At 43.8% G+C, this 23,390-nt stretch overlaps 1 protein-coding gene and 1 long non-coding RNA gene across 3 annotated transcripts in view; one reads left to right on the top strand and one right to left on the bottom strand.

Annotated features, from left to right (window-relative positions):
* Positions 1–23,390, bottom strand: part of TBC1D19 (TBC1 domain family member 19) — a 193,265-nt gene that overhangs the window by 30,639 nt on the left and 139,236 nt on the right. The window contains exons 15-17 of the mRNA XM_068278357.1: positions 9,802–9,886; positions 5,972–6,016; positions 2,080–2,112 (exon numbers count right to left, since the gene is read on the bottom strand). Coding sequence (XP_068134458.1) covers positions 2,080–2,112; positions 5,972–6,016; positions 9,802–9,886 — 163 coding nt within the window. The remainder of the gene's footprint in view (positions 1–2,079; positions 2,113–5,971; positions 6,017–9,801; positions 9,887–23,390) is intronic.
* Positions 5,986–23,390, top strand: part of LOC137564463 (uncharacterized) — a 71,085-nt gene continuing 53,680 nt past the window's right edge. Inside the window, exons 1-3 of one of the 2 annotated variants that reach the window (XR_011030608.1) lie at positions 5,986–6,252; positions 9,642–9,707; positions 16,013–16,374. This is a non-coding gene — a long non-coding RNA (uncharacterized lncRNA). Of the gene's footprint in view, positions 6,253–9,641; positions 9,708–16,012; positions 16,375–23,390 lie in introns of those variants that run through there. The other variant, XR_011030607.1, reaches the window with a different exon arrangement.

Genomic DNA, 23,390 nt, shown 5'->3' with positions numbered 1-23,390 from the left:
GTAATTAAAAAAAAAATTACCAAAAAGTAGGTAAAAAAGTAATATTCAATGTATTTTCATTATTTTCTTTTGAAGCTGGGATCTTTAAAGGTATTTTATTACTAAGATTTGAAAATATCTTCTTGGAGAAAACTCAGGAGAAAAGTTAATGGATACCTGAGGTGACATAATGAGATAGACATGGGTATGTACAGTGCCAAGCACACTAATAACTATGCAGTGTTCCTCTTTTTCTTTCTCTGCCTGAAAGAGTTAAATACCAGGTATGTAAGTGGCTGACTCGGTCTTGACTTAGACAGGAAGTGACTACAGTGTGACCCTCTCTGAAATTCCAACTATAAAACACTTTCCTAGCAGAAAATGGCTTCTGAGAGCAGGAACGAGATAAAAAGGCTCAACAGCTCATAGATTTTAGCTCTGGCATACTTTAATGAAAACTTAAAAAGTAGATTTAAACATAAAATAAAACTGTGGGATATCTTAAAAAGTCATTTTTAGGAGAAGGAAGATAGATACAATCGTTTATTTCATTAGTTTATTTTCGCTTCGGGTGTCCTTTAATAGGACATAGGCCATTTTGTGCATGTGTGTTATATTTGTACAGGCTGAAACAGACAGACCATAATGCACCCCTTGGGGTTTCTCACCTTGTCTTTACAAAATAAGACAATTAAATAGGTATCAAATTGTTTTGATTAAAGTTTGTATGTTTACGCAAAAAGGTATCATGGGATTTAAAAAAAAGTTTAATGTATGTGGCCAATAGAGATGAGCATCAATTCCGACATTCTATGCCAATTTCCTCTGACTTGATACTGAGCCAACTGCACCCAGTAGCTGTCAAATAATTTTATAGATAGCTAATTAACCAGCAGCTACTGGGTTTAATTGGCTCAAGACAATATAAATTTGCATGCATTGCAGGTCAGAACTGATTCTTATCTTGCTCATCTTAGTCAATAATCTAATCCTTATCCCTCAAATCTCATGAAACTCTAAAGGCGCACACACACACAGGATGTTTTCAAACTACGGTCGTCTGACCCGCCCGCGGGGCGGTCATTCTGACAACAGTTGCACGTGAGTACAGGCTGTCATTAGACTGATAAGACTGATTTTGTCGGATCCACAGAGCGGATCAGTCAAAATCAGTCTTATCAATCTGACGAAAGCTTGTACTCACGTGCAACTGTTATGAGAACGGCCGCCATGACCCCTAGCTTGAAAAGGTCCGGTGCCCGTAGTTTGAAAAAGTCCGGCGTGTGTACACACCTTAGCTTCCTGTAGCTTCCTGATAAATGTGTAGTAATATTAGCAAAAGACCTTATATACTTACTCCACAGACAGGAGTTATATATTTCAGCATGATCACCTCCATAAGTGTATATTTTATTTAGAGTGAGCATAGAGTTATTGTCATACTTAACGCTCTACTTGTCATCCTCCTCGTGTCAGGTTGCGGCTTTAAATGTCCTATGCCCTATAGTGTCGCTTCTAGGGTATCCCGCACAAGCGAAAATGCGCGCAGCCGTGGGCAAAGTTTTGGGCATTTGTGCTAAAATTTCAAGCACTAACCATATCAGCCTGCATTTTCCTGTACTTGGTGTTGTCTGTTCTTTTCAGCTTTACTTAGCACCTGTGCTTTGATTCGCTTATCCTTAATGACTCCTGTTACCAACTTGGGTAGTCATTATGTTACCAAAAGACAAGTCCCCCAATAGTATTAGGCAGCTTTACCCCAATATAGCAGAGTAGCAGCAGCAGAGCATGGTAGTTTACCTGCTTCTGGAGGTGGGATAGGTCATCACTCATCACATCTGGTAACAGACAGCATTAGTGATCTCATGCTCTATGGGGCTATGTTTATTTTATTTACATTTGTCTCACTACAAGATCCCTGTGATTGTATATGTTCTTCATAGATATGGAAGTCCTTTTTCAGTCAAGGCCCCAAGTAACTGAATCCCAATGAGAATATGGTCACACCAGACACAGATACGTGTATTTCATATATTGAATGTACATTTAGATTTACCATCTTGCCTTGTGAACGCTTGTGTTATTTTGTTTCTTACGTACCATACATTGAAAAGCCATGAAATGGAATCACTCCTATAACACAAAAGATAAATTAGATATTACTTTTCTGTACATAAAAAATACCAATACATCAAACACAAGGTACATATATTACACAAAATAATATGATTAAAATTAATAGACATTTAATGTGCAGCAGCAAAATCAAAGGCCAGGCCCTACAATGCTCAGAACAGCTTATCTTTACTGTTTTCCACCCAAAATCAGACAATTTGTGCTATAAAAGATGCGCTAGTACTTATTTTCAGGGGATGTCTTATATTTCTATCAGTAGTGTCTCAGCAGAACATTTCCTGTTTCTTTGCACTATGCTGTTCCTGGATTTGAAGGCATGCTACTGTACTGATCAGGCACCTGCCCTGTCATCCCTGCACACCACTGATAACTTTGCTTTGTGCTGGGATGACAGGACTGGTGCCCAGTTCATACTGTACCACTGTGTCCCTGCTTGCTGGACGCCTCTTCCTCCTCTTTAACCCTCCTGGCGGTATGGCAAAATCCATGGCATCCATGGTATGGCAAATAGGTTTTTTTTTTTTTTTTTTTTTTTTCCATGTAGCGAGACGAGGTCTCGCTACATGATAGCCGCCGGCGATCGGAGATCCCGTTCAAAGAACGGGATCTCCTGAAAGGCTTCCCCCGTCGCCATGGCGACGGGGCGACGTCGTGACGTCAAAGGGGACTCCGATCCACCCCACGGCGCTGCCTGGCACTGATTGGCCAGGCAGCGCACGGGGTCTGGGGGGGGGGAGGGGCTGCGGCGACGCGTATAGCGGCGGATCGGCGGCGATCGGGCACTGCACGCAGCTAGCAAAGTGCTAGCTGCGTGCGGCAAAAAAAAAATTATGCAAATCGGCCCAGCGGGGCCTGAGCGGTGCCTCCCGGCGGCATAGCCCGTGCTCAGCACGGGCTTACCGCCAGGGAGGTTAACTTGTGCAAGGGCTTATTTTCGGGGTAGGGCTTATATTTCAAGCATGCTCAAAATTCCAACTAGGGCTTATTTTCAGGGTAGGGCTTATTTACAGGGAACTGGTTATCACGTTAGGCAGTGAAATTATAGTAGAATTCCTTTATAGTAAACTCCAGGGGACCAGGAAAAGTAGTTTACTATATCAGAAGTTTACGACATCAGAAGTGGTCATATCTATATATATAATAGATTAAGTGCCTCAACCTTCAAGCAAAAAGAAGAAGTAGTGCCCTGCCCCCAGGGCCGGTCCAAGCAAGAAGAAGGGGCTGGTCCAAGCAAGAAGAAGAAGTAGTGTCAAATCAAACCAAGGGCAAAGAGGGATAATTTGCATATTCAGTAGCAGTGCATTGTGGGTAACCACAAATGTTCACTTATAGCCGAATTATTGCAGATTTGCTTCTGTTTTAAGAAGGAAAATTACACCAAGCTTTGCTTTTTTTAGTAGGAGGGCTTTTTGGTCTCTTTTATCCTCCTATACATTCTTAGTAGTTTGGGTCACCCTGAGCTGCTTGGTTACTCTGTTGTACTGGTCCAAGCCCTATCTCATACAGCCTTACCAATCCCTGCTATGTACTGATGAGGATCAAATGTCTGAAACAGGCTGTCACATGTGGGTTTGATATGACTGTGTAAAACTTAAAGCTATAGGCTTGCTTAACTTACCAAGGGTGAAAAGGAATAATTTGCATGTTTAGTAGTGGTGCATTGTGGATAATCACAAATGTTCACTTATAGCTGAGTTATTGCAGATTTTCTTCTGTGTTAAGAAGGCAAATTATACCAAGCTTTGCTTTTTTTAGTAGAAGGGCTTTTTGGTCCCTTTTATCCACCTATACATTCCAAGTGGTTTGGTTACTCTGTTGTACTGGTCCGAGCCCTATCTCATACAGCCATATCAATCCTTGCCATGTACAGATGAGGACCAAAAGTCTGAAACAGGCTGTCACATGTGGGTTTGATATGGCTGTGTAAAATTTGAAGCTATAGGCTTGCTATACACCAGTGGTTCTGGATGCTTGCTTGGCTTACTAAGAATGAAAAGGAATTATTTGCATATTTAGTAGCAGTGCATTGTGGGTAACCACAAATGTTCACTTATAGCTGAATTATTGCATATTTCCTTCTGTTTTAGGAAGGCAAATTACACCAAGCTTTGCTTTTTTTTAGTAGGAGGTCTTTTTGGTCCCTTTTATCCCCCTATACATTCAGAGTGGTTTGGGTCACCCTGAGCTGCTTGGTTACTCTGTTGTGCTGGTCCAAGCCCTATCTCATACAGCTGTATCAATCAATTCCTGCCATGTACTGATGAGGACCAAAAGTCAGAAACAGGCTGTCTACATGTGAGTTTGATATGACTGTATAACATTTAAAGCTATATGCTGGCTATACACCAGTGGCTCTGGTTGCTTGCTTGGCTTACCAAGGGGGAAAAGGGGTAATTTGCATATTTAGTAGCAGTGCATCGTGGGTAACCACAAATGTTCACGTATAGCTAAATTATTGCAGATTTTATTCTGTTTTAAAAAGGCAAATTACACCAATACAGTGTGTGGCATTGCAGGATGTGACGACAGTGGAACGAACGATGGAAAAGTGGTGGCTGCTACTGTGCTTAAGCAGGAGGGGGAGCGCACATGGGGGACCCAGGTGAGGGATGGGGTTCCTGCTGACCTTAAGTTGGAGGTAGAGCACACATGGGGGACCCAGTTGAGGGGGGTCCAACCCCCCCTCCCCGCCACTGTGCCCAATACCCCCTTCCTGCCCTCTACCCTCTTATGCGGCGTATGCTACGCCGCGGGTCGGCTAGTATTGTATAATCATACAGGTGCAGTTGCTGGGACCTGACGACTGAGTTTACTATATCAGAATTTACAATAACGAGATTCCACTGTATTGGAAATAATGAAATCGTTAAACAGCAGAGGCGCCAGCAAGCATAAAAGAATTTTTTAAAAACGTTTAAAAAAAGGAGGGATGTGGGTGGATTCACCTCCCTTAAGCAAAGACCAGCCGATGGGCCGTTGACAAACAACAGTATTATTTATTAGGGATTCTCCATTTTGCATTACCTAGAGAATCCCTAATAAATAATACTGTTGTTTGTCAACGGCCCATTGGCTGGTCTTTGCTTAAGGGAGGTGAATCCACCCACATCCCTCCTTTTTTAAAACGTTTTTAAAAATTTTTTATGCTTGCTGGCGCCTCTGCTGTTTAACGATTTCATTGATTAAGTCCACCCTGGGTGGAGGGGTGCATCCCCATCTTTTTTTTCCTGTCTACAGAGAGCGACATTTTAATACCTGAGTGGGGTCAGGTTATAATTCTCCCCACCTGCCGTTCCAGTGGTTGCCTGTGTGGTAACCTAATTTTGTGAGTATAACAATTGACTACATTTGTTTCCAATTATCTTGACATACTACACCATATCGGGCTCTCAGTCTCATTTGTTTTTTCATAAGCTGTATTGGAAATAACTTACATGTAAAAGAAGAGAATTTAACAGTGACAGTGACAACAAATACAGTTCAAGATTTAACAACGTGGTGCAAGTCTATGGTGTTGCAGTATGTGTAAATGGTGCAACGCAACTCGCATGTGCAGACTGATGGGAATCCTAGTGCTGTACTTCCTGTTCATCAGGGAGTATGTCACTGAGCAGGCCTATGTATATGTCCCTTTCAGCGCACTCTGCCTCAGGGCCATATGAAATATGTGTTCGTGCGATGATGCCGTGGTATTACCGCACAAGTGTGAAACCAGACTGCAGCTAAACTAACTCTGAATATACATCATAACTTGCTGCTGGTAACACAAACCTCAGTTTTGTTGAGGATTTCATCAGCGTCTACTATTTGTGTAATTTACTTCTCTACCACTAGAGGGTGGCAAAGCACAACTTACCGTTTGGTGGATAGATAACCGCAAACTCTTCTAAACCAAGTTTGCCTACAAGGAAAAAATAGCGAAACTTAACAATATAATCTTATTGGCAATCAAATTAGTGAAATAAAACTATATCTCTCTACAGGATTTCAGTCATGTGGAAACCAAAGACAGTATAAGTGATAGAGCTATAGTCCTATTGCCAATTCAATTAGGCAAACTTTATAAAAATGAAACAAACAGGACAAATGACAGCCGTGAGGCAGGTGATATAATGGAGAGGCTCAAGCAATCTATATGTAAGTAGATGTGAAATGTTTATTGGCTTTGCTGTGATAAATAAGATAGCTCTGACAGATTGCAGCAATATGACAATTAACCATTATAATATACTGAGATATGTGTCTGAAATGACTACATGCCGCACAGGATTGTCCTTTTGTCCTAATGCATATTCAGTATACAATACACGCTCTACATAACTAGACTGATAATGACACCATAATTAGAATTGCATGCTAATCACATCAGCCTCGGCTAGTTCATGCACAGTAGATGCATGGACAGTTATGAATACACTGGGAATATTCAAAGCGCACCAAGCAGATGTCTTGCTATGGTTTGCATAGGAGAGATTTAGTGATGTTTGTGTTGTCACAATGTTCTATGCACATTCCAATATGAAGAAAAATGACCTGCAAGAAATGACTTATCAGTTGTCAGATATACTTGAATAGCCATCAAGTCTTTTTTTGGCCTTGTATCAGATCTCAGTGGGTTTGTTTCCTATGTAATGGGAGACAAATTATATTTATGTACATTGTTTACCTCACTACCGGGCCTCTCTCTATGAATATATAATAAATAGATTTACCCCTAAAAAATCCCAACCCTTATCAAGACTAGCACATTTTTGTGATGTGGGGAACTCTATTCATGTATATTTAATACAAAAGGATACCTGAGCCCATAATAAAAAAAAAATGTAAAACGGGGGGGGGGGGGGAGCAGGCATGTGTAGTGGCTATCCTCATCATGCCCACGGCTTCCCCAGTTCTCCCTGTAGTCATGACATAATGCGCATGCTCAGAGCGCTCCCAGCCATGGGTGCACGATCAAGGACGCACGTTGCCAAGCAGCGCCTGTGCAGTGTTCCCCGACCCAGAAGTTGGTTTGTGGGGAATTTGCATGAAAATGGAGGGCGACGAAGGAGAACGGGGCAAGCGGTGGGCATGAGGAGAGCCCACTACACATGCCTGCTCCCCCTGTTTTTAAATTTCTTTATGAGCTACTGTATCCTTTAATATTGAACCTATTGAAACCTATCTAGGTCAGGGTTACAAAAATTTCTCAAATCTCAGTGTACACTTGGTTTATTGCAGTGTGCGCAATAGAGCATTCTCCCGCCACCCCACCCTCCATATTCCTGCAGCCATTTTGTGCTTTGGTCAAACACCAGTTGTGTTTTAGCTGGTAATGGAATAAAATCTTTCTGATCACTAGCAAGACAATTCTTTAAAGTGCACCAAATCGGTCTTAAAAAAAAAAAAAAAAAAAAGAGAGAGCGAGAGAGAGAGATACTTGCCCTAGAAGAAGGAAGTCTCTGAATCCTGCATAAGTTTCCTGCGTTCTCCTGGCCCCCAATATTGCCACATGTGGATGCCCAGAGCATACCATACAAGAACTTGTCGGATATATTACTGGACCATGCTCCATGCGCTACTGCTGACGTACTGCACCCATCGAAGAGCGGCTCTGTACTATTACACAGGTATGGCTCATGCATGAAGAGGAGCACAACCACGATCTTCAAGGGGGTCCCGGGCAGCAGCAGAGGTCAGGAGGACCTGGGAAGCCTCTAGAGCAGTGGTGTAATAATAGCTCCAGCAACCGCAGGGATGCCCAGGAACTATACGGGCCTGCTCCCCCCCTACACTTGTGCAGAATAAGTGCAGGGAGCACTGTTGTATTTATCTAGTCCACTCTGTACTCCTCTATCTGTATGCTGAGATCCTCCAACTCCAGAAGCATGGCTCAAGGGAATATCATACAACAACCAGGAAGAAGAAGAAAAAGTCTGCACTAGGTAAGTATAACCGCGCTCCCTGCACCACCTTTACTCTGCACAAGAGTATGGGGGGGGGGGGAGGTATAGAGTGGAACAGCTGGTCTCTGTCTGGCCACGATACTGGGGGTAGGGGGACTGTCTTGCCACAAAACTTTTGCTAGGGGGCCTGGGGCACTGAAGTCACGCCCCTGCTCTGCTGGATCCAGAAGCTTACCTCTTCTTGGGTAAGTATCTGTTTTTTTTTTTTTTTTTTTGCTTATTGCTGCCTTGGTGTGCTGTGCTTTTCACAAAAGCATATTAAACTGTCATTAACTTCAGAGTGACTGCAGATGGAATCAGCAACTAGTTTGAGTGCAAACCAAACTATGCAAGCAAATGCATGTAATGACATCAGAACTGCTTGGGTTGCAATACCACTGCATCCAGCAGTAAACGCTGCAGAAGCGATCGTGACAGTAACCTCCAGAGTCGACCTCTAAAAGAAGCCAAAGCGTGCGGTCATACTGCCCGCACCCTTTGAAACATCTTACCCCACCCATACAAGGCAGTTCCAACCCTGGAAGGCAATTTAATCAAAACTGAAAATCCACCTGTTTAGTCTGTGAAAATACAGGAATGAACACCAAACTTTTTTGTCTGTAGCACATTCCATTCCACAGCTATTTACTGATCTGAGGTATATCTATACACTTTGGCCCATATGCAATTCACTTTTTCACCTGAGTTTTCTCCAAGGTGATATTTTTAGACTTGTCAATAAAATGCCTTTTAAGCCACCAGCAAGCAAAGAATATACTCAAAATTATTTTGACAGTACTTTTTCACCTACTTTTTTGTTACTTTTTTGATTACAAAATGCTGAAAATCTATGTTAAAAAGACAATGAAAAATGATCTCCTAGGAGAAAACTCAGATGAAAAACAGAATTGCATATGGGGCCTCTGAGTCTTTTTAGAGCTGGTCCACACTAGGTCCGGAAACGTATCCGTGGCTGCGTTTTTCAAACCTGATGAAAAACGGAGTCCCGGATACTAATGTTCAAAATAGCAGCCAGCCTCACCCAAGTAAAAAACGGATCCGTCTGCGTTTGCGGGGACCCGTTTTCAAAACCTGAACGGAAGGTCCGGATCTGCTGCATTTTCACGCAACGGATCAGGACCACAGAAACACGCAGGGGTAGTGAAAGCAATGAGAAAACGCATCTCCAGCTCCACAGGCAAAAAACTGATGTGAAAACGGATAGCCTGAGCTTTATGATTAGCCCAAAAAAATCCTCCCACTCCTTTCTAATGATGGAGACGTTTTCTGTCAGGGAAAAACTGAACGGAAACTGATGCAAAACTGATGCACTTTCATCAGTTTGCAGTACGGTGGGTACTTCCCCTAATCTTCCCCTGATCCGGACTGCAGTGTCCATCCTGCAACTGTGTCTAGTGTGGACCCAGTCTTATTACGGGAGAAACCACTTTACAAATGTTATTGTTGTCATTTGTCTTCTGCTGGGTTTCCACTTCTCTTTAGAATTTTTTGAAGGGTTCATAATAAAACTTATAAATAATTAACAGGGCCTGGGACATACCTACTATCCTGCTCTCATATTCTAAATCTTAACTACTTTAGGTGTTTGGCACTCAGAGCTATAAAGGGACTCTTCAAGTTTGTGTATATAGAAAAAAGGAACTTAAAGTAAGTATTTGTACTGACCCATTTATAACTGTGTTCAGAATGGAGATCTTAACATTATGATGTTAAGGGGAAACGATAAGACCCAACATTGTACCTCGAATGTATGACTTTGGTGGTGTTGCACTGTTGTATGCAAAGTGTTCCAGCACAGCCGTGTCCCTGGAGAAGCAGAGTAACACCTGTAGAAATAAAAGTGAAAAACATTTCATGATTACAGCAGTACTGTTGTTTATAAAGGTCTATGGGCTTGCTAAAGCGCTGCTTAATGAGAGGAGCACAAGCTCAGCGCACACTATGCTGTGGTAGAGCAGCGTAGCATGCGCTGCTAACTTACGTGAGCTCCTTTTAACTGTGGGCCGCTCCACTCGTCCCGCCCTGAGCCCCGTGGCTTTCTAGGACGTGATACCCGCATGCTGATTGGCCCAATAGGCTGCCTGTTAAGTGACAGGCCTCCTATTGGGCCAACCAAAGCGCCTGGATCACGTCCATTAAAGCCACTGGACCCGCCGTGTGTGATGAAACACGGAAAAGCCGCTGTCTCTCAAGGCGAGGCGGCTGTTTCCGCGTCCAGCATGGCGTCACAACGCGGAAAAAACGCCGCATGCCGCTTAGGCAGAGCGGCGGAATCCGCATCGGAGGCGGCTCCCACACTCAGTTCACTGGATACATTGCAAGACAGTACTGGTGTGGCTGGGACTGATAGTCCACCAAGATTCAGACTTACACGCGCGCGAGCACAGAGGCAGAGTTTAAATAGCAGTTAGAAGGGTGTCGGCTGACCAGCTGGGTCAGCTGACAAATTCGCGATCCTCTCCTAGCTCTGACATACGTATGCCTGTACCTGAAAGCTTTTCCGGCCACAGATCTGACTTCCGGAATTTTAGGAGTAGAGTATTGTCCTATTTTGAGTTGAGACCCCAATCTTCGGGTACTGAGACCCAGAGGGTCACGTTTATAAAGACTTTGTTGTCCGGCGACTCCCAGTCTTGGGCATATAGCCTGCCCGCCAGAGACAAAGCTCTTACCTCTGTAGAGGAATTCTTTAAAGCTATGGCAGTAATTTACGACGATTCGGACCTTGCTTCGACTTCTGAGCGGAAGCTCAAGCTTTTGCGTCAAGGCGAAGGTCCGGTCGAAGATTACGCGGCCGAGTTTAGGAGGTGGTCAGTTACGGCCAGGTGGGACACTTATGCCCTATTAGATCGTTTCTTGTCAGGGCTGTCCGATGAGGTCTCTAATTTGATGTTAAGCCAGCCCGAGCCCAGAACAGTCGATGAGGCCATCTCAGCGGCCATCCGAATCGACCGCAGGCTGCGCTACCAAAAACAGACCAGGGGTAGTTCCCGTGTCAGAGGGGTAACTTACACTACGGTCCCAGTGACTCCACCTCCTACTATTTCACCTTCTCCCGTCTTGCCTCCATCCGAGCCGATACAGATTGCTCGGTCAAAATTGACCCAGGTAGAGCGAAGACGGAGAATGACCGAACAGCTGTGTCTGTACTGTGCTGAAGGGGGGCATATAGTACAGAACTGCCCTAACAAGCCGGGAAGATGCTACCGTTTAGGAGTGGTAGGGGGTAGCACCCTAGGTGCCCGGCTCATACCCTTAAACGAAAAACGTTTGCTCCTTCCATGTATAATTACATGGGGGGACAAATCTGAAGCCACAGAAGCCTTTGTTGATTCTGGCTCCGCGGCTAACTTTATGAGTTCAGAGTTCGCAGAAAAGTTGGGCATTCCGCTCACCCCAGTAAAACCACCTATCCAGGTTACTGCTGTGGACGACTCCCCGCTGCAAAGGGACCGTCCGCTGTCTCAGACACCAGAGGTGGAAGTCACTATTGGGGTTCTGCATAACGAAAGTCTAAGTTTCTTTGTATTACACATGACCACCTCCACAATTGTTTTAGGAATGCCCTGGCTGCAGCTCCATTCGCCACAGATTAATTGGGCTACAGGACAATTAACTAGTTGGTCAGACTTCTGTTCCCAACAGTGTCTAGGGAAGGTGACTTTAGGTCAGACCAAGTTGCATGTGGAGGGGGTTCCCGAGCAATACTCTGAGTTCTCGGATGTATTCTGTCCCAAGGCTGCTGACAAGTTACCTCCTCATCGCCCTTTCGATTGCCATATCGATCTCCGTGCCGGTTGTATGCCCCCTAGGGGTCACCTGTATAATTTGTCTGGACCAGAGAAAATAGCGATGCAGGAGTACATTCGTGACAATTTAGCCAAAGGGTTTATTCGCCCCTCCCGGTCGCCTGCAGGGGCCGGATTCTTTTTTGTTAAGAAAAAAGACGGAGGGCTGCGACCATGCATCGACTACCGTGGCCTGAATAAAATCATGGTGAAGAATCGTTATCCGTTACCATTGATAGACGATTTATTTACGCAAGTCACCAACGCTAAGATCTTTTCAAAATTAGATCTGAGGGGTGCATACAACCTGGTCCGCATTAGAAAGGGTGATGAATGGAAGACGGCCTTCAACACTCCCGACGGGCATTACGAGTACTTAGTGATGCCCTTCGGGTTGTGCAATGCGCCAGCCGTCTTTCAAGAATTAATCAACGAGGTATTCAGGGAGGTGTTGGGTAGGTTTGTACTAGTATACCTTGACGATATACTAATCTATTCCAACAACCTCCCCGAGCACAGGGTCCACGTTAAATTCGTGTTGGACAAATTGAGGCAAAATATGCTGTATGCCAAGGTGGAGAAATGTATTTTCGAGGTGACCACTGTCACATTTTTAGGGTATGTGATCTCCACCTCAGGCCTGTCAATGGATCCTGCCAAGGTCACAGCTGTCCTGGAATGGCCACAGCCAGTGGGGTTGAAGCCCCTGCAAAGATTTTTAGGTTTTGCAAATTACTATAGGAGGTTCATAAAGGGATACTCCACGATGATTGCCCCTCTTACCAGTCTCACAAAAAAGGGGGCAGATACCAACCACTGGTCTCCTGAGGCTGTGGCAGCTTTTTCTCGTCAGGCTACCACCCACAGACGAATGGGCAGACTGAACGAATTAATCAGTCTTTAGAACAGTTTTTAAGATGTTACGTTGCGGAGGCACAGAATGACTGGGTGAAGTTTCTGGCTTTTGCAGAATTTGCGCAGAATAATTTAAAGAGTTCTTCTTCTGGTTTTTCCCCGTTCCAGATTGTGACAGGGAGGTCGCCCAAGTTCTCCCCTTTGCCAGTTGCCTCTTCTCCGTTCCCAGCGCTGGAGGATTGGCAGAGGCCACTCAGGGACAATTGGGGAATTGATAATTTGCAGAAAGCGTTCCAAAGTCAAAAGGGTCAAGCGGACAAGAGACGTTCCATGGAATGGAAGTTTCAGCCAGGGGATTTAGTCTGGGTGTCCACACGTCACTTGACCCTGAAGCAGCCTTCTGCCAAACTGGGCCCCAGGTTTGTGGGTCCGTTTTCTGTGACCAAAAAGATCAACAACGTCACTTATACCGTTGATCTCCCCGCCAGCATGCGTGGGGTGAGATCATTTCACGTATCCCTGCTCAAACCTGCAGTCCATGTGGGCCCTACTCCTCCTCCTCCTGTCCTGGTGGATAGTCATCCTGAGTTTGAAATAGAGAAAATTTTGGACTCTCGCATTGTCCAGAACTCGGTACAGTATCTGATACACTGGAAGGGATATGGCATTGAGGAGAGACAGTGGGTACCGGGGACTCGCATGCATGCGGATGAGTTGAGGAAAGAGTTTCATGCCTTACACCCCGAGAAGCCTGGTAGGAGTTGTCCGGAGTCCACTCCTCGGGGGGGGTACTGTGATGAAACGCGGAAAAGCCGCTGTCTCTCAAGGCGAGGCGGCTGTTTCCGCGTCCAGCATGGCGTCACAACGCGGAAAAAACGCCGCATGCCGCTTAGGCAGAGCGGCGGAATCCGCATCGGAGGCGGCTCCCACACTCAGTTCACTGGATACATTGCAAGACAGTACTGGTGTAGCTGGGACTGATAGTCCACCAAGATTCAGACTTACACGCGCGCGAGCACAGAGGCAGAGTTTAAATAGCAGTTAGAAGGGTGTCGGCTGACCAGCTGGGTCAGCTGACAAATTCCACTGCTCTCATTGGACCAGCAATTAGGGAGGTCCTGGAAAGGTCCTAGAGTATATATACTGCTGGTTGTTCACTTGCTCTTTGTCTGGCGTGCGATCACATATGTGGAAGCACCCAGATCCGTAGTCAGATCCGCAAGTGTGCCGGGACCAGCTGGAGCTGTAATCCTACACTTAGCTAGATTTTGTTGATAGCTTAAAGTACTAGTTTGATTGTGATTATTTGTTATGACTTTTGCCTGCCTTGACTACCCTTCTGAACTCTGATCTTGTACCTTGATATTTCTGATACCCTGTTGCCGAACCCCGGCTCGTTTCTAGACTCCGCCTCAGCCTCCTGATTCTGTACCTCGATATTTCTGATACCCCGTTACCGAACCCTGCCTGTACTTAGACTCCGCCTTTGCCTCCTGATCTTGTACTTTATCTGTCCGTGTGTGTACGACCTGGCTTGTCCGACCTCGAGAACCGACCTTACCGTTAGAGGCGGTACCTCGCTCTGTTAGCGACCCTTCCTCCTGAGGGTCACTTCCAGACATCCTTCCTACTGTCAGTCTGACTCCTCCCGTCTTGGAGAGCTCAGGTCTGCAGAAGGAATCTGTGCAGTACTCCTTGCTGCACTGAGGCCTAGTCCTCAAAGTGTTACTGTTACACCAAACACTACACTCTACTCAGGTGAACAGAGGTTAGCTAGTATATCGGATTATCGGTGAGACTGCAGATCACTTATAATCTGGTATATATCTGTATTCCCAGTGATACTGCAGATCACCGGTAATCAGATCCTCTCTGTGCTTCACCGATCGTTACACCGTGGCTCAGGGCGGGATGAGTGGAGCGGGGGTTAGTTACAAGGAGATCACGTAAGTTAGCAGCGCACGCTACGCTGCACTACCACAGCATAGGTTGCGCTCCTCTCATTAAGCTGCGCTGCTTGATGAATCAAGCCCTATGTTACCTAGATTATTATCTGCTAACAACACTTTTTAAAATTGCTGGAAGAGAAATCATCAAACACATTTCACACAGTGAAAGACTTTTGTTGTGAAAGGACCAATGCTACTCCACTCAAGCTTGTAGCCAGCATTAAATAAGTCTTTGGCCCTCTTTGGGCAGTGTCCAAGTACTTCCAACGTTGAGCAGTTCTGTACTGCTCACACACGTGCAGTACAGATGCACCCAACTTTGGAAGTACTCAGGACACAAGTACTTATCAAGACTGCCCAGGAGTTACAAAGGAATGTAACTACATGGGGGACGTCGATAGAACAAATACCACTCTTCAGAAATGAATGCATTCAGGTGTGTCGTGTTGCACTGCATTGTGTTGCCACGTGCTGGCATACTTTCTGTTCTCAAATGGGCTAGCCATAGCACTAAAATGCATAATGGCCACAATTCTGGTAGCTATGTGAGGTAAATATTTTTTTGTAGGTAAAATACCTCGAGGTATTTTAATCTTTTTTTTCGCAATTCTGAAAGATTTTTCTCAATTTCCAAACATGAGGTAAATGCATAAATTCAGGTAAAACATGAGGTATTTCAGGAGTAAACATGCAGTAAATAAATAATAGTAGTCTTTAATTGTCTTCCATAAGTTAGGATAGTCTTTGGAAGATTTTTTTTTTTTAAGGGGGGGAAGGTGTATTTGATTATGTAGCAACCTATGAAAAGTATATTTATAGGCATCCCTTATAAAAAAAAATCCAGTAAATATTTGAAGTTTTATTTCTACTATTCTTTTCTATTGCACAGCCTGAATAGGAACGACACTAAAACTGCAAAAGGAACTCCACTAAAAATGGCAAAATGCATACAAATTGACTTTACCTCCAGGTAGAGGCAGGTCTTCAACTGATCGGTAAATTATGTGCTAATATGCTCCCTAATTTCCATGAGAATAGCTATTTTTGGTAAATTACCTCATGAATTACCTCATAATTTACCTCATGAGGTAAAACATGACTAACACCTACCAGAATTGCTAAATGTCATTCCCTCATGAGGTAAATAACCTTACATGAGGTAATTTGTTTGATAACCCTACCAGAATTGAGGCCAATGTGTTTTATTTACCCAAATGCACTGCAATAAGCACCCTTAAAAGTAACTGGTTATACTTTTGTGTCTTCAGCTTTTGCTACACTGTATTATCCAACAAAAAGCAATTAGGGAAATTGAGCCCTTATAGTATTTTTTTTCTCATCCAACTGCATCCACTTCCAGAATTCCTCTTTCATTCTCTGTCAGATGTGATGGTGAGATAGGCTATAACAAGAATAGCAGTATACACCAAGGAATGAAAACTCACAAGCTAACCCACCCCTGGGCAAAGAAGACGTGCATGAAAGCCAATTCCACACTAGGATACAGTAAATCTGCATGATATATTTTTAGACTTGTCGCAATCAGACATTGTATATGTATGTATCGGAGAGTCCCTTTTATGTGAGTTTCGCTATCCCTAGGAAATGTAGAAAAACACAGTTACGCACTAATTGGGAAGACACGATCCTAGCTCGCAGGTATTTACTGATGAATTAGTCTCGCTTCACACTGGGAATGCTCTTTTTTGACCTCAAGCTTCTTGCATCTATTTCATATTGCAGTAATTAAAATACAAGCTGTGTGATAAAAAACCACTGTAAAAGTATCTTCATGGCTTTTGCTTGTAAAAAGACTAGCTAGGACCACACTATGCCAGATTGACAATGTGCATGGTCACAGCAGATCCAATGTATGTTTTTAGCATGTTTTTGGGGGGAGACCGGATTCTGAAAGGGGTCTGTAGTGTTTTTTTTTCTAATTTATTTTATTCCATCACCAAGACATCACACTGTGGGAGGCGTTTCACCACAATATCAGCCATACAGAGCCCCCTGAGGATCTGTTTGAGAAAAGGTAACGATTTCTCATGGAAAGGGGGGAATCAGCTATTGTTTAGGATGAAGTTCAATCGTTGGCTACAGTTCCTCTTAAAATTATACACACAAAAAACGATGTCAGGAGCTAAAAAAGATGTACAGGATTATTTTGTAATACCGAACAATATAATTTATACAAGTGTGTTGATCCATATGCAAAATTAGGCATGAAATTAACATATAACACAAGGTAAAAAAAAAAAGAAACCAGCCAATACCTAATGCTGGGAACACATGATGCAACTTCTGTTCCGATTGACGGAAATCGGACGATTATTTCTGACCTGTTTCTGATCAATAAAGGGATCGATTTTGCAAAGTTATCATTGGAAAATTAATCCCTTTAATAATTCAGGAGCCGTTTGGACACGTACACACTAAGCAAATACCAGTCAGATTACCCATCGGTCAGACGGGAAATTGCATCACATGTCCCCAGCATAAAAATATGTCCTATAAAATTGGCATTATTAAACTTTGTAGCCTCCCTGGCGGTAAGCCCGACCTGAGCACGGGCTGTGATTTGTATGTGCGCAGTGGTAAGCCCGTGCTCAGGTCAGGCTGTGAAGAATCTGGCTCCTGCTGTGTTTACCTGGGTCGCGATTAGCGCTGCCAGCGGGACCCAGGTTTCTCCCCTCTAACCTCTTTTTCAATTTTTTCGGCCGCTGGGATCCCCAAGTCCCCTCTATTCTTCCGGGGACCCGGCGGCCAATCAGAGCGCGGCGGGGGCGTCGTGGCGTCACGCGGTGGGGCGGAGCTAATTTTTACAGTGGACCTGATGATGTTCAGGTCCAAAACTATTGTAAAGAAAAGAGCGCCCTCTGTGTCTGCATATATATATATATGCACACACATGTAGGTACATGTATGCATATGCATGTACATGCATACATACATGTACATACATGCATGTTCATACATGTACATACGTGTATGTACGTATGTACATGTGTGTATATAGAGAGAGTTTAGCCTCATTTGTCTCTAATCATACGTTGTAATTTGATCTCTCCCCTGTGTCACCTGACTGCCATGGCAGAGATGGCAGAAAAGCTTATTTGAAAGCACAGGATAGTAACAATATAGCCATTTGGTTCCCAACTGCTTCTGACCTAAGTGCTTCTGCCATACTGTTACTGATTTTTGCCCTGATTTTGACTACTTTCTGCCTGCCGCCTGCACCGACCTCTGCCCTGATTTTGACTACTCTCTTATTTGTACAGTTTCAACATTTTTAAGGGTCTTCATAAATTTAATTAATTCACAAAATGTGTGTTCTAGTCTTTTATTTATATGCAGAACGTCTACCAGGCTTTTATTCTGTCATATTTTGGTAAATTATGACTTAAGAATTGGAGGCCAAAAATTCTATAAAAAAATGTACCGCTTTTGACTCATAATTCCAGACAGAAAAGCACAGCCAGGGGGGTTAAGGGCTAATTCACACTACAAGAGCTTTTAAGCGCTAGTGATTTGAAAAGCTCTTGCTAATGCAATGCTATGGGGGATTTTTACAAAATCACATCGCTCCAGTGAGAACACACACATAGGAATTAGGATAACATTAGCAAGAGCTTTTAAAATCACAAAGTAGTTAGGCCCCATTCACACTTAACCTATTGGGGACCGCCGTAGGTTGAATCAAAGTCCGGCAGGTGGTGGTGGTAACGTTCTGACCTGACGTTGATTCAACGTCCGTGCTAAAGAACCGCTCCCGACGCGATCGTGCGCTCCCGAGAGGGGAGATTAAGCTGTCATATGACAGCTGGCCTCTCCTCTCAGTGATCAGCAGCCATCGTGTATGGCTGCTGATCACGTGTTCACTGCGATCGCCGTCGGATCGTAGTGATCACTTTGACAGCGACGGCGGCAGGGGGGAAAAGAGGAGGATCCAATCACCTCCCTGCTGTTCCAGCGACGATCGGCGCCCCCTCCGCTCTGGCCGGCATCTCTGCTCCGTCTGACGTCAGCGTCGGGTCCCGACTTGATGACGTCATCAAGCCGCGACCTGAGCGTCATTTGGAGCGGAGATGCCGGCTGGAGAAGAGGTGGCTACTGCGACTCATCACTGGAGCCTGGAAGGTGAATGATGGCTTCCAGCTACAGGGGGGACACCTGCCTCCATGGGGGACACACAGCCCAGCACACCACAGACAGGATCCGGCCGCCCGACCCCCCCCAAACGCGCGCACCCCCCTCCACCGCAAAATGCCCTGGTCCTTAAGGGGGGTTAGGCGGCCCATCCCGAAGTGGTTAAAAGCGGGAGTGATTTTTCTGCAATTTAAAACGGAAAAATCACTGGACATTGTGGCGATTTTTCCATGATCGCATTTAGCAGGCTACGCTTTTGCGTTTGGCGATTTGCGTTAATCACCGGCGATTAATGCAAATCGCCTGCGTAAGAACGGGCCAATAGGGTTTCATTGCACTAGCACTTTAAAAAGAGCTAGCGGTTGAGCGTTTTGCCGAAATTGCCGGCAAAACGCTTTTGTGTGAATGGGGCCTTAGAAAAGATCTTGTAGTGTGAACAAGCCCTTAGTGCAGCAATTCCCAGGTGAGGTAGTTCATTAGACACTAAGCTCTGTGCATCAACTTTTCAACTCTTTTATCTTAAGGTGGCCATACACTTATAGATTTGCAGCAGATTCGACCATCAGATAGATTTCTGTCAGATGCCTGTCAGGTGGAATCTATCTGATGTGTGCCACACACTAGGAACAGATTTCCAATAGATTTCAGAATAAAATCTATTGGAAATCGATCAAAATGCATTATTGGACCATTAGATCCAATGCAACTGTATGGGCAATCTGCTGGCAGCAGATCGACCTAGATTTTCCATCCTGTTAGATAGATCAAATCGATCGAAATTGGCCACAAATCGATCGATTCTACATAATCGATCAATGGCTGAAATCGACCAGTGTATGGGCTCCTTTATTCTCACCTATTTATAGACTTTTTTGGTACACTGCAGAAAATAAAAACTATTGTACAGATATTGTAAGATAACTCCTATGATGGGTCTTGTATATCAGGGTCACTATTACTTATCAGAAACAGTTATCCTTTAGGTCAGGGCTTTTCATCCCGTGGTACGCGTACCACCGGTGGTGCTTTGCAGCTGGCCAGGTGGTACACGCCGGGTGGATCATTCTCCCTTCTCTAACTAACACTTGTGACGGCGCCCATTGCCATGGCACCACTCTCCACAGAATGACCACCCTCCCTCCCTGTCAGACCTGCAGATCAGCACAGGATCCGAGCGCACTTCAGATGCGGAAGTCACTCTTCACGTCCTGCATTTTAAAGTGTGACAACAGTTATAAATAAAATGCACCAGCAGCTTTTAAAGTAAATTAACTGAACTTTGGGAAGTTATAATATCTAAATGAATAATACTTGTGCACAAAAGCAAATATGATAATTGTATGGGTTATAAAAAGTAGGAAAACACACTTTTGTTGAACATTTTGTCAGGGTTTTAATTTGCGCGGCTGCTGGGTGCTGCTTGGGTCCCGTGCTGATTTGAAGGTCTGATTGTTGCCGCTCCAATCTGGAGGTCTAAAGGGCCTGGTGAGCTACCTATACTGTGGGCAATTTTCTACCTATAATAGGGAAGCATACTACCTATACTGGGGGCAGAATACTACCACCTATACTGGGGGCAGCATTCTACCTTTACTGGTGACAGCATACTACCTATACTGGCGGCAGCATTCTACCTATACTGGGGCAGCATACTACCTATACTGGCGACAGCATTCTACCTATAATGGAGCAACATACTACCTATATGGGGACAACATACTACCTATACTGGGGGCAGCATTCTACCTATACTGGGGCAGCATTCTACCTATAATGGAGCAACATACTACCTATATGGGGACAACATACTACCTATACAGGGGGCAGCATACTACGTATACTGGGGCAGCATACTACCTATACTGGCGGCAGCATTCTACCTATAATGGAGCAACATACTACCTATACTGGGGCAGCATACTACCTATACTGGCGGAAGCATTCTACCTATAATGGAGCAACATACTACCTATATGGGGACAACATACTACCTATACTGGGGGCAGCATTCTACCTATAATGGGGCATAATACTACCTATACTGGGGGCAACATACTACCTATACTGGGGGCAGCATTCTACCTATACTGGGGCAGCATACTACCTATACTGGCGGCAGCATTCTACCTATAATGGAGCAACATACTACCTATATGGGGACAACATACTACCTATACTGGGGGCAGCATTCTACCTATACTGGAGGCAACATACTACCTATACTGGGGGCAGCATTCTACCTGTACTGGGGGCAGCATTTTACCTATAATGGGGCATAATACTATCTATACTGGGGGCAGCACTCTACCTATACTGGGGGAATTTTCTACTTATACTGGGGGCAGCATACTACCTATACTGGGGTCAGCATACTAACTAATCTGGGGGCAGCATACTACCTATACTGGGGACAATTGTGTATCTATACTGGGGCAGCGCTGCATAATATGTAATATGTATATGCTTTATAAATGTTTATATGTAATATGTATATGCTTTATAAATACAGTACAATAAATAATAAGTGTGCACACTTTATCATTTTTTTCACTTATTGAGTTTTTGACATCTTGCGAAATAACCGGATGGTAATTGAAAATTTCCATGGGATAAAAGTGGTACAATTTCTGAGAAGGTTGAAAAGCCCTGCTTTAGGTGACATGGTGCTGATCGGTGTTTTCAAATGCACAGATGAGTTCTTGCGCAGCATTCTAATATCAGAGTGTGTTTTTTTGCATAACGTTAGCTATAGCTATCAAAGGATAAATAATTCATTCATGATATATTTGAGGAATATAATGTTTCTTTCTAAACGTCAGTCAGAGATTTTACACCTCTTCCCTCTTGCACATGCATTTTACTTTTTTTTTTTTGCAAGTGGACCTGCACCCAGAACTACCTCTCTGTTCTAAAAGGTACGCATCAGCATAATAACCTTTCAAGAAAAACATTTCTTTGTTACAGCTGATATAATTCCTGCAATAAATCTGCAGTGTGTCTACTTCCTGCTTTCATGGAAGCTGACATATTGTTAACATCCTGTGTTTACAAATTAGCTGTTCTGCCATGCCAGAGGAGATTCCTGAACTGACACAGATGAGAGATCAAATTACAGTGGTTAGTCACAGATGAGGGGGAAGAAGACGGGCTAAACTCTCTAAATACATACAGGGTGCATTTCTCTTTTTTTTTTCCTTTTGTCCTGTTCAAGAGTTGAGGCCCACTTTAATTAAACAGAAGTTCTTTGTGTTTATTTATCCATCAGGTTTAGTACATACATTTTGTATTGATAACTTTTTTTTTTTACCAGTTAATACTTGGAGCAAAGATGAAAGACAAATTACATACATAGAGAAAATATTGCAGTACAAATGAAGTCTTTTAGTGAGACTCATTTGTGTGATGGGTCCAGGTTTCATCCGTTATACCATTTGTTTTCTGTCTTGCATTGTTCCTGGTTTTTGGCTTACATATAAAAACGGCGCAGGGAAATACTGGTGCAGGGTGAAGATGAATGACGGGGCATGACAAAATAGTTGCAACCTGGCAGCGTTGGATATATTGAGACATACCGGTAATGCCCCAGAGGTGTTCTATGTGGCATAACATTCCCCATGGCTTTTCCAGACCTCTTTAAGTCTGTCACATGCTCCCATTACATGTACAGCCTGTTTCAAACTGCCTCTGCGGCACTTCAATTAAATTCATTGCGAGTTCAGCTTTGGTCCTCAGACAGATGGAATCCCATTTTTGTCAAATCACCCTCTAGTGGATTCTATGGTGAGCCACCAAGCCCTGGTGCAGCAAAACAGCCTCAAATCATTACATTTTCACAACCATGCTTCACAGTTCACATGGTGAATTGCTGTCTTTGACTGTTAACCCAAAAATCTGGTCATATAAAGTTTGTTGACTTAGCTGCCCGGAGAACATTCTTCCAGATGTACCGTTCAGCTCTTTTCTCGCTTCTATTGATGTCATCATTTTGACATCAGAGCTTCCTATATGTCATTTGATGGACTTATGGGCCCATATGCAATTGACTTTTTCTCCTGTGTTTTCTCCTAGGAGATAATTTTTCATCTTCTCTTTTAGATAACTTTTCAGCATTTTGAAATTGAAAAAGTACCAAAAAGTAGGTTAAAAAGTACTATCAAAATTGTGTTGAGTATTTTCTTGATTGCTGGTGGCCTAAAATGCATTTTTATTGACAAGCTGTGAAAATACCACCCAGGAAAAAAAAACTGGAGAAAAAGTTAATTGCATATGGACCCCACATCTTTCTGTTCAACGTTGGGCTGAACTTGCTAGGAAGGCCTGGCCAACATCAGTTATTTGAAATCCTCTCAGTTTGTAGATGATCTTCTGAGAGTTCTTCTGATTTATGAATGGTGATACTAGATACCCTCAAAAACAACAAATACATCAAACTAAATTAGACAAGACGTTAAACAAGAAGTTCCACGTTCCCCTATCAAAATAAATTGTAATTATCTGCACCTAAGTTGGGAAATTTGCAAGTATATTTATAAACAGTGATTTATAAAATGGTAATGAGAAGCGGTATGGCTGTACAAACCTTACCTATC

This window comes from Hyperolius riggenbachi, chromosome 1, assembly GCF_040937935.1.
Source record: "Hyperolius riggenbachi isolate aHypRig1 chromosome 1, aHypRig1.pri, whole genome shotgun sequence".
Lineage (NCBI taxonomy): Eukaryota > Metazoa > Chordata > Amphibia > Anura > Hyperoliidae > Hyperolius > Hyperolius riggenbachi.
This window is presented reverse-complemented; position numbering and strand designations above follow the sequence as displayed.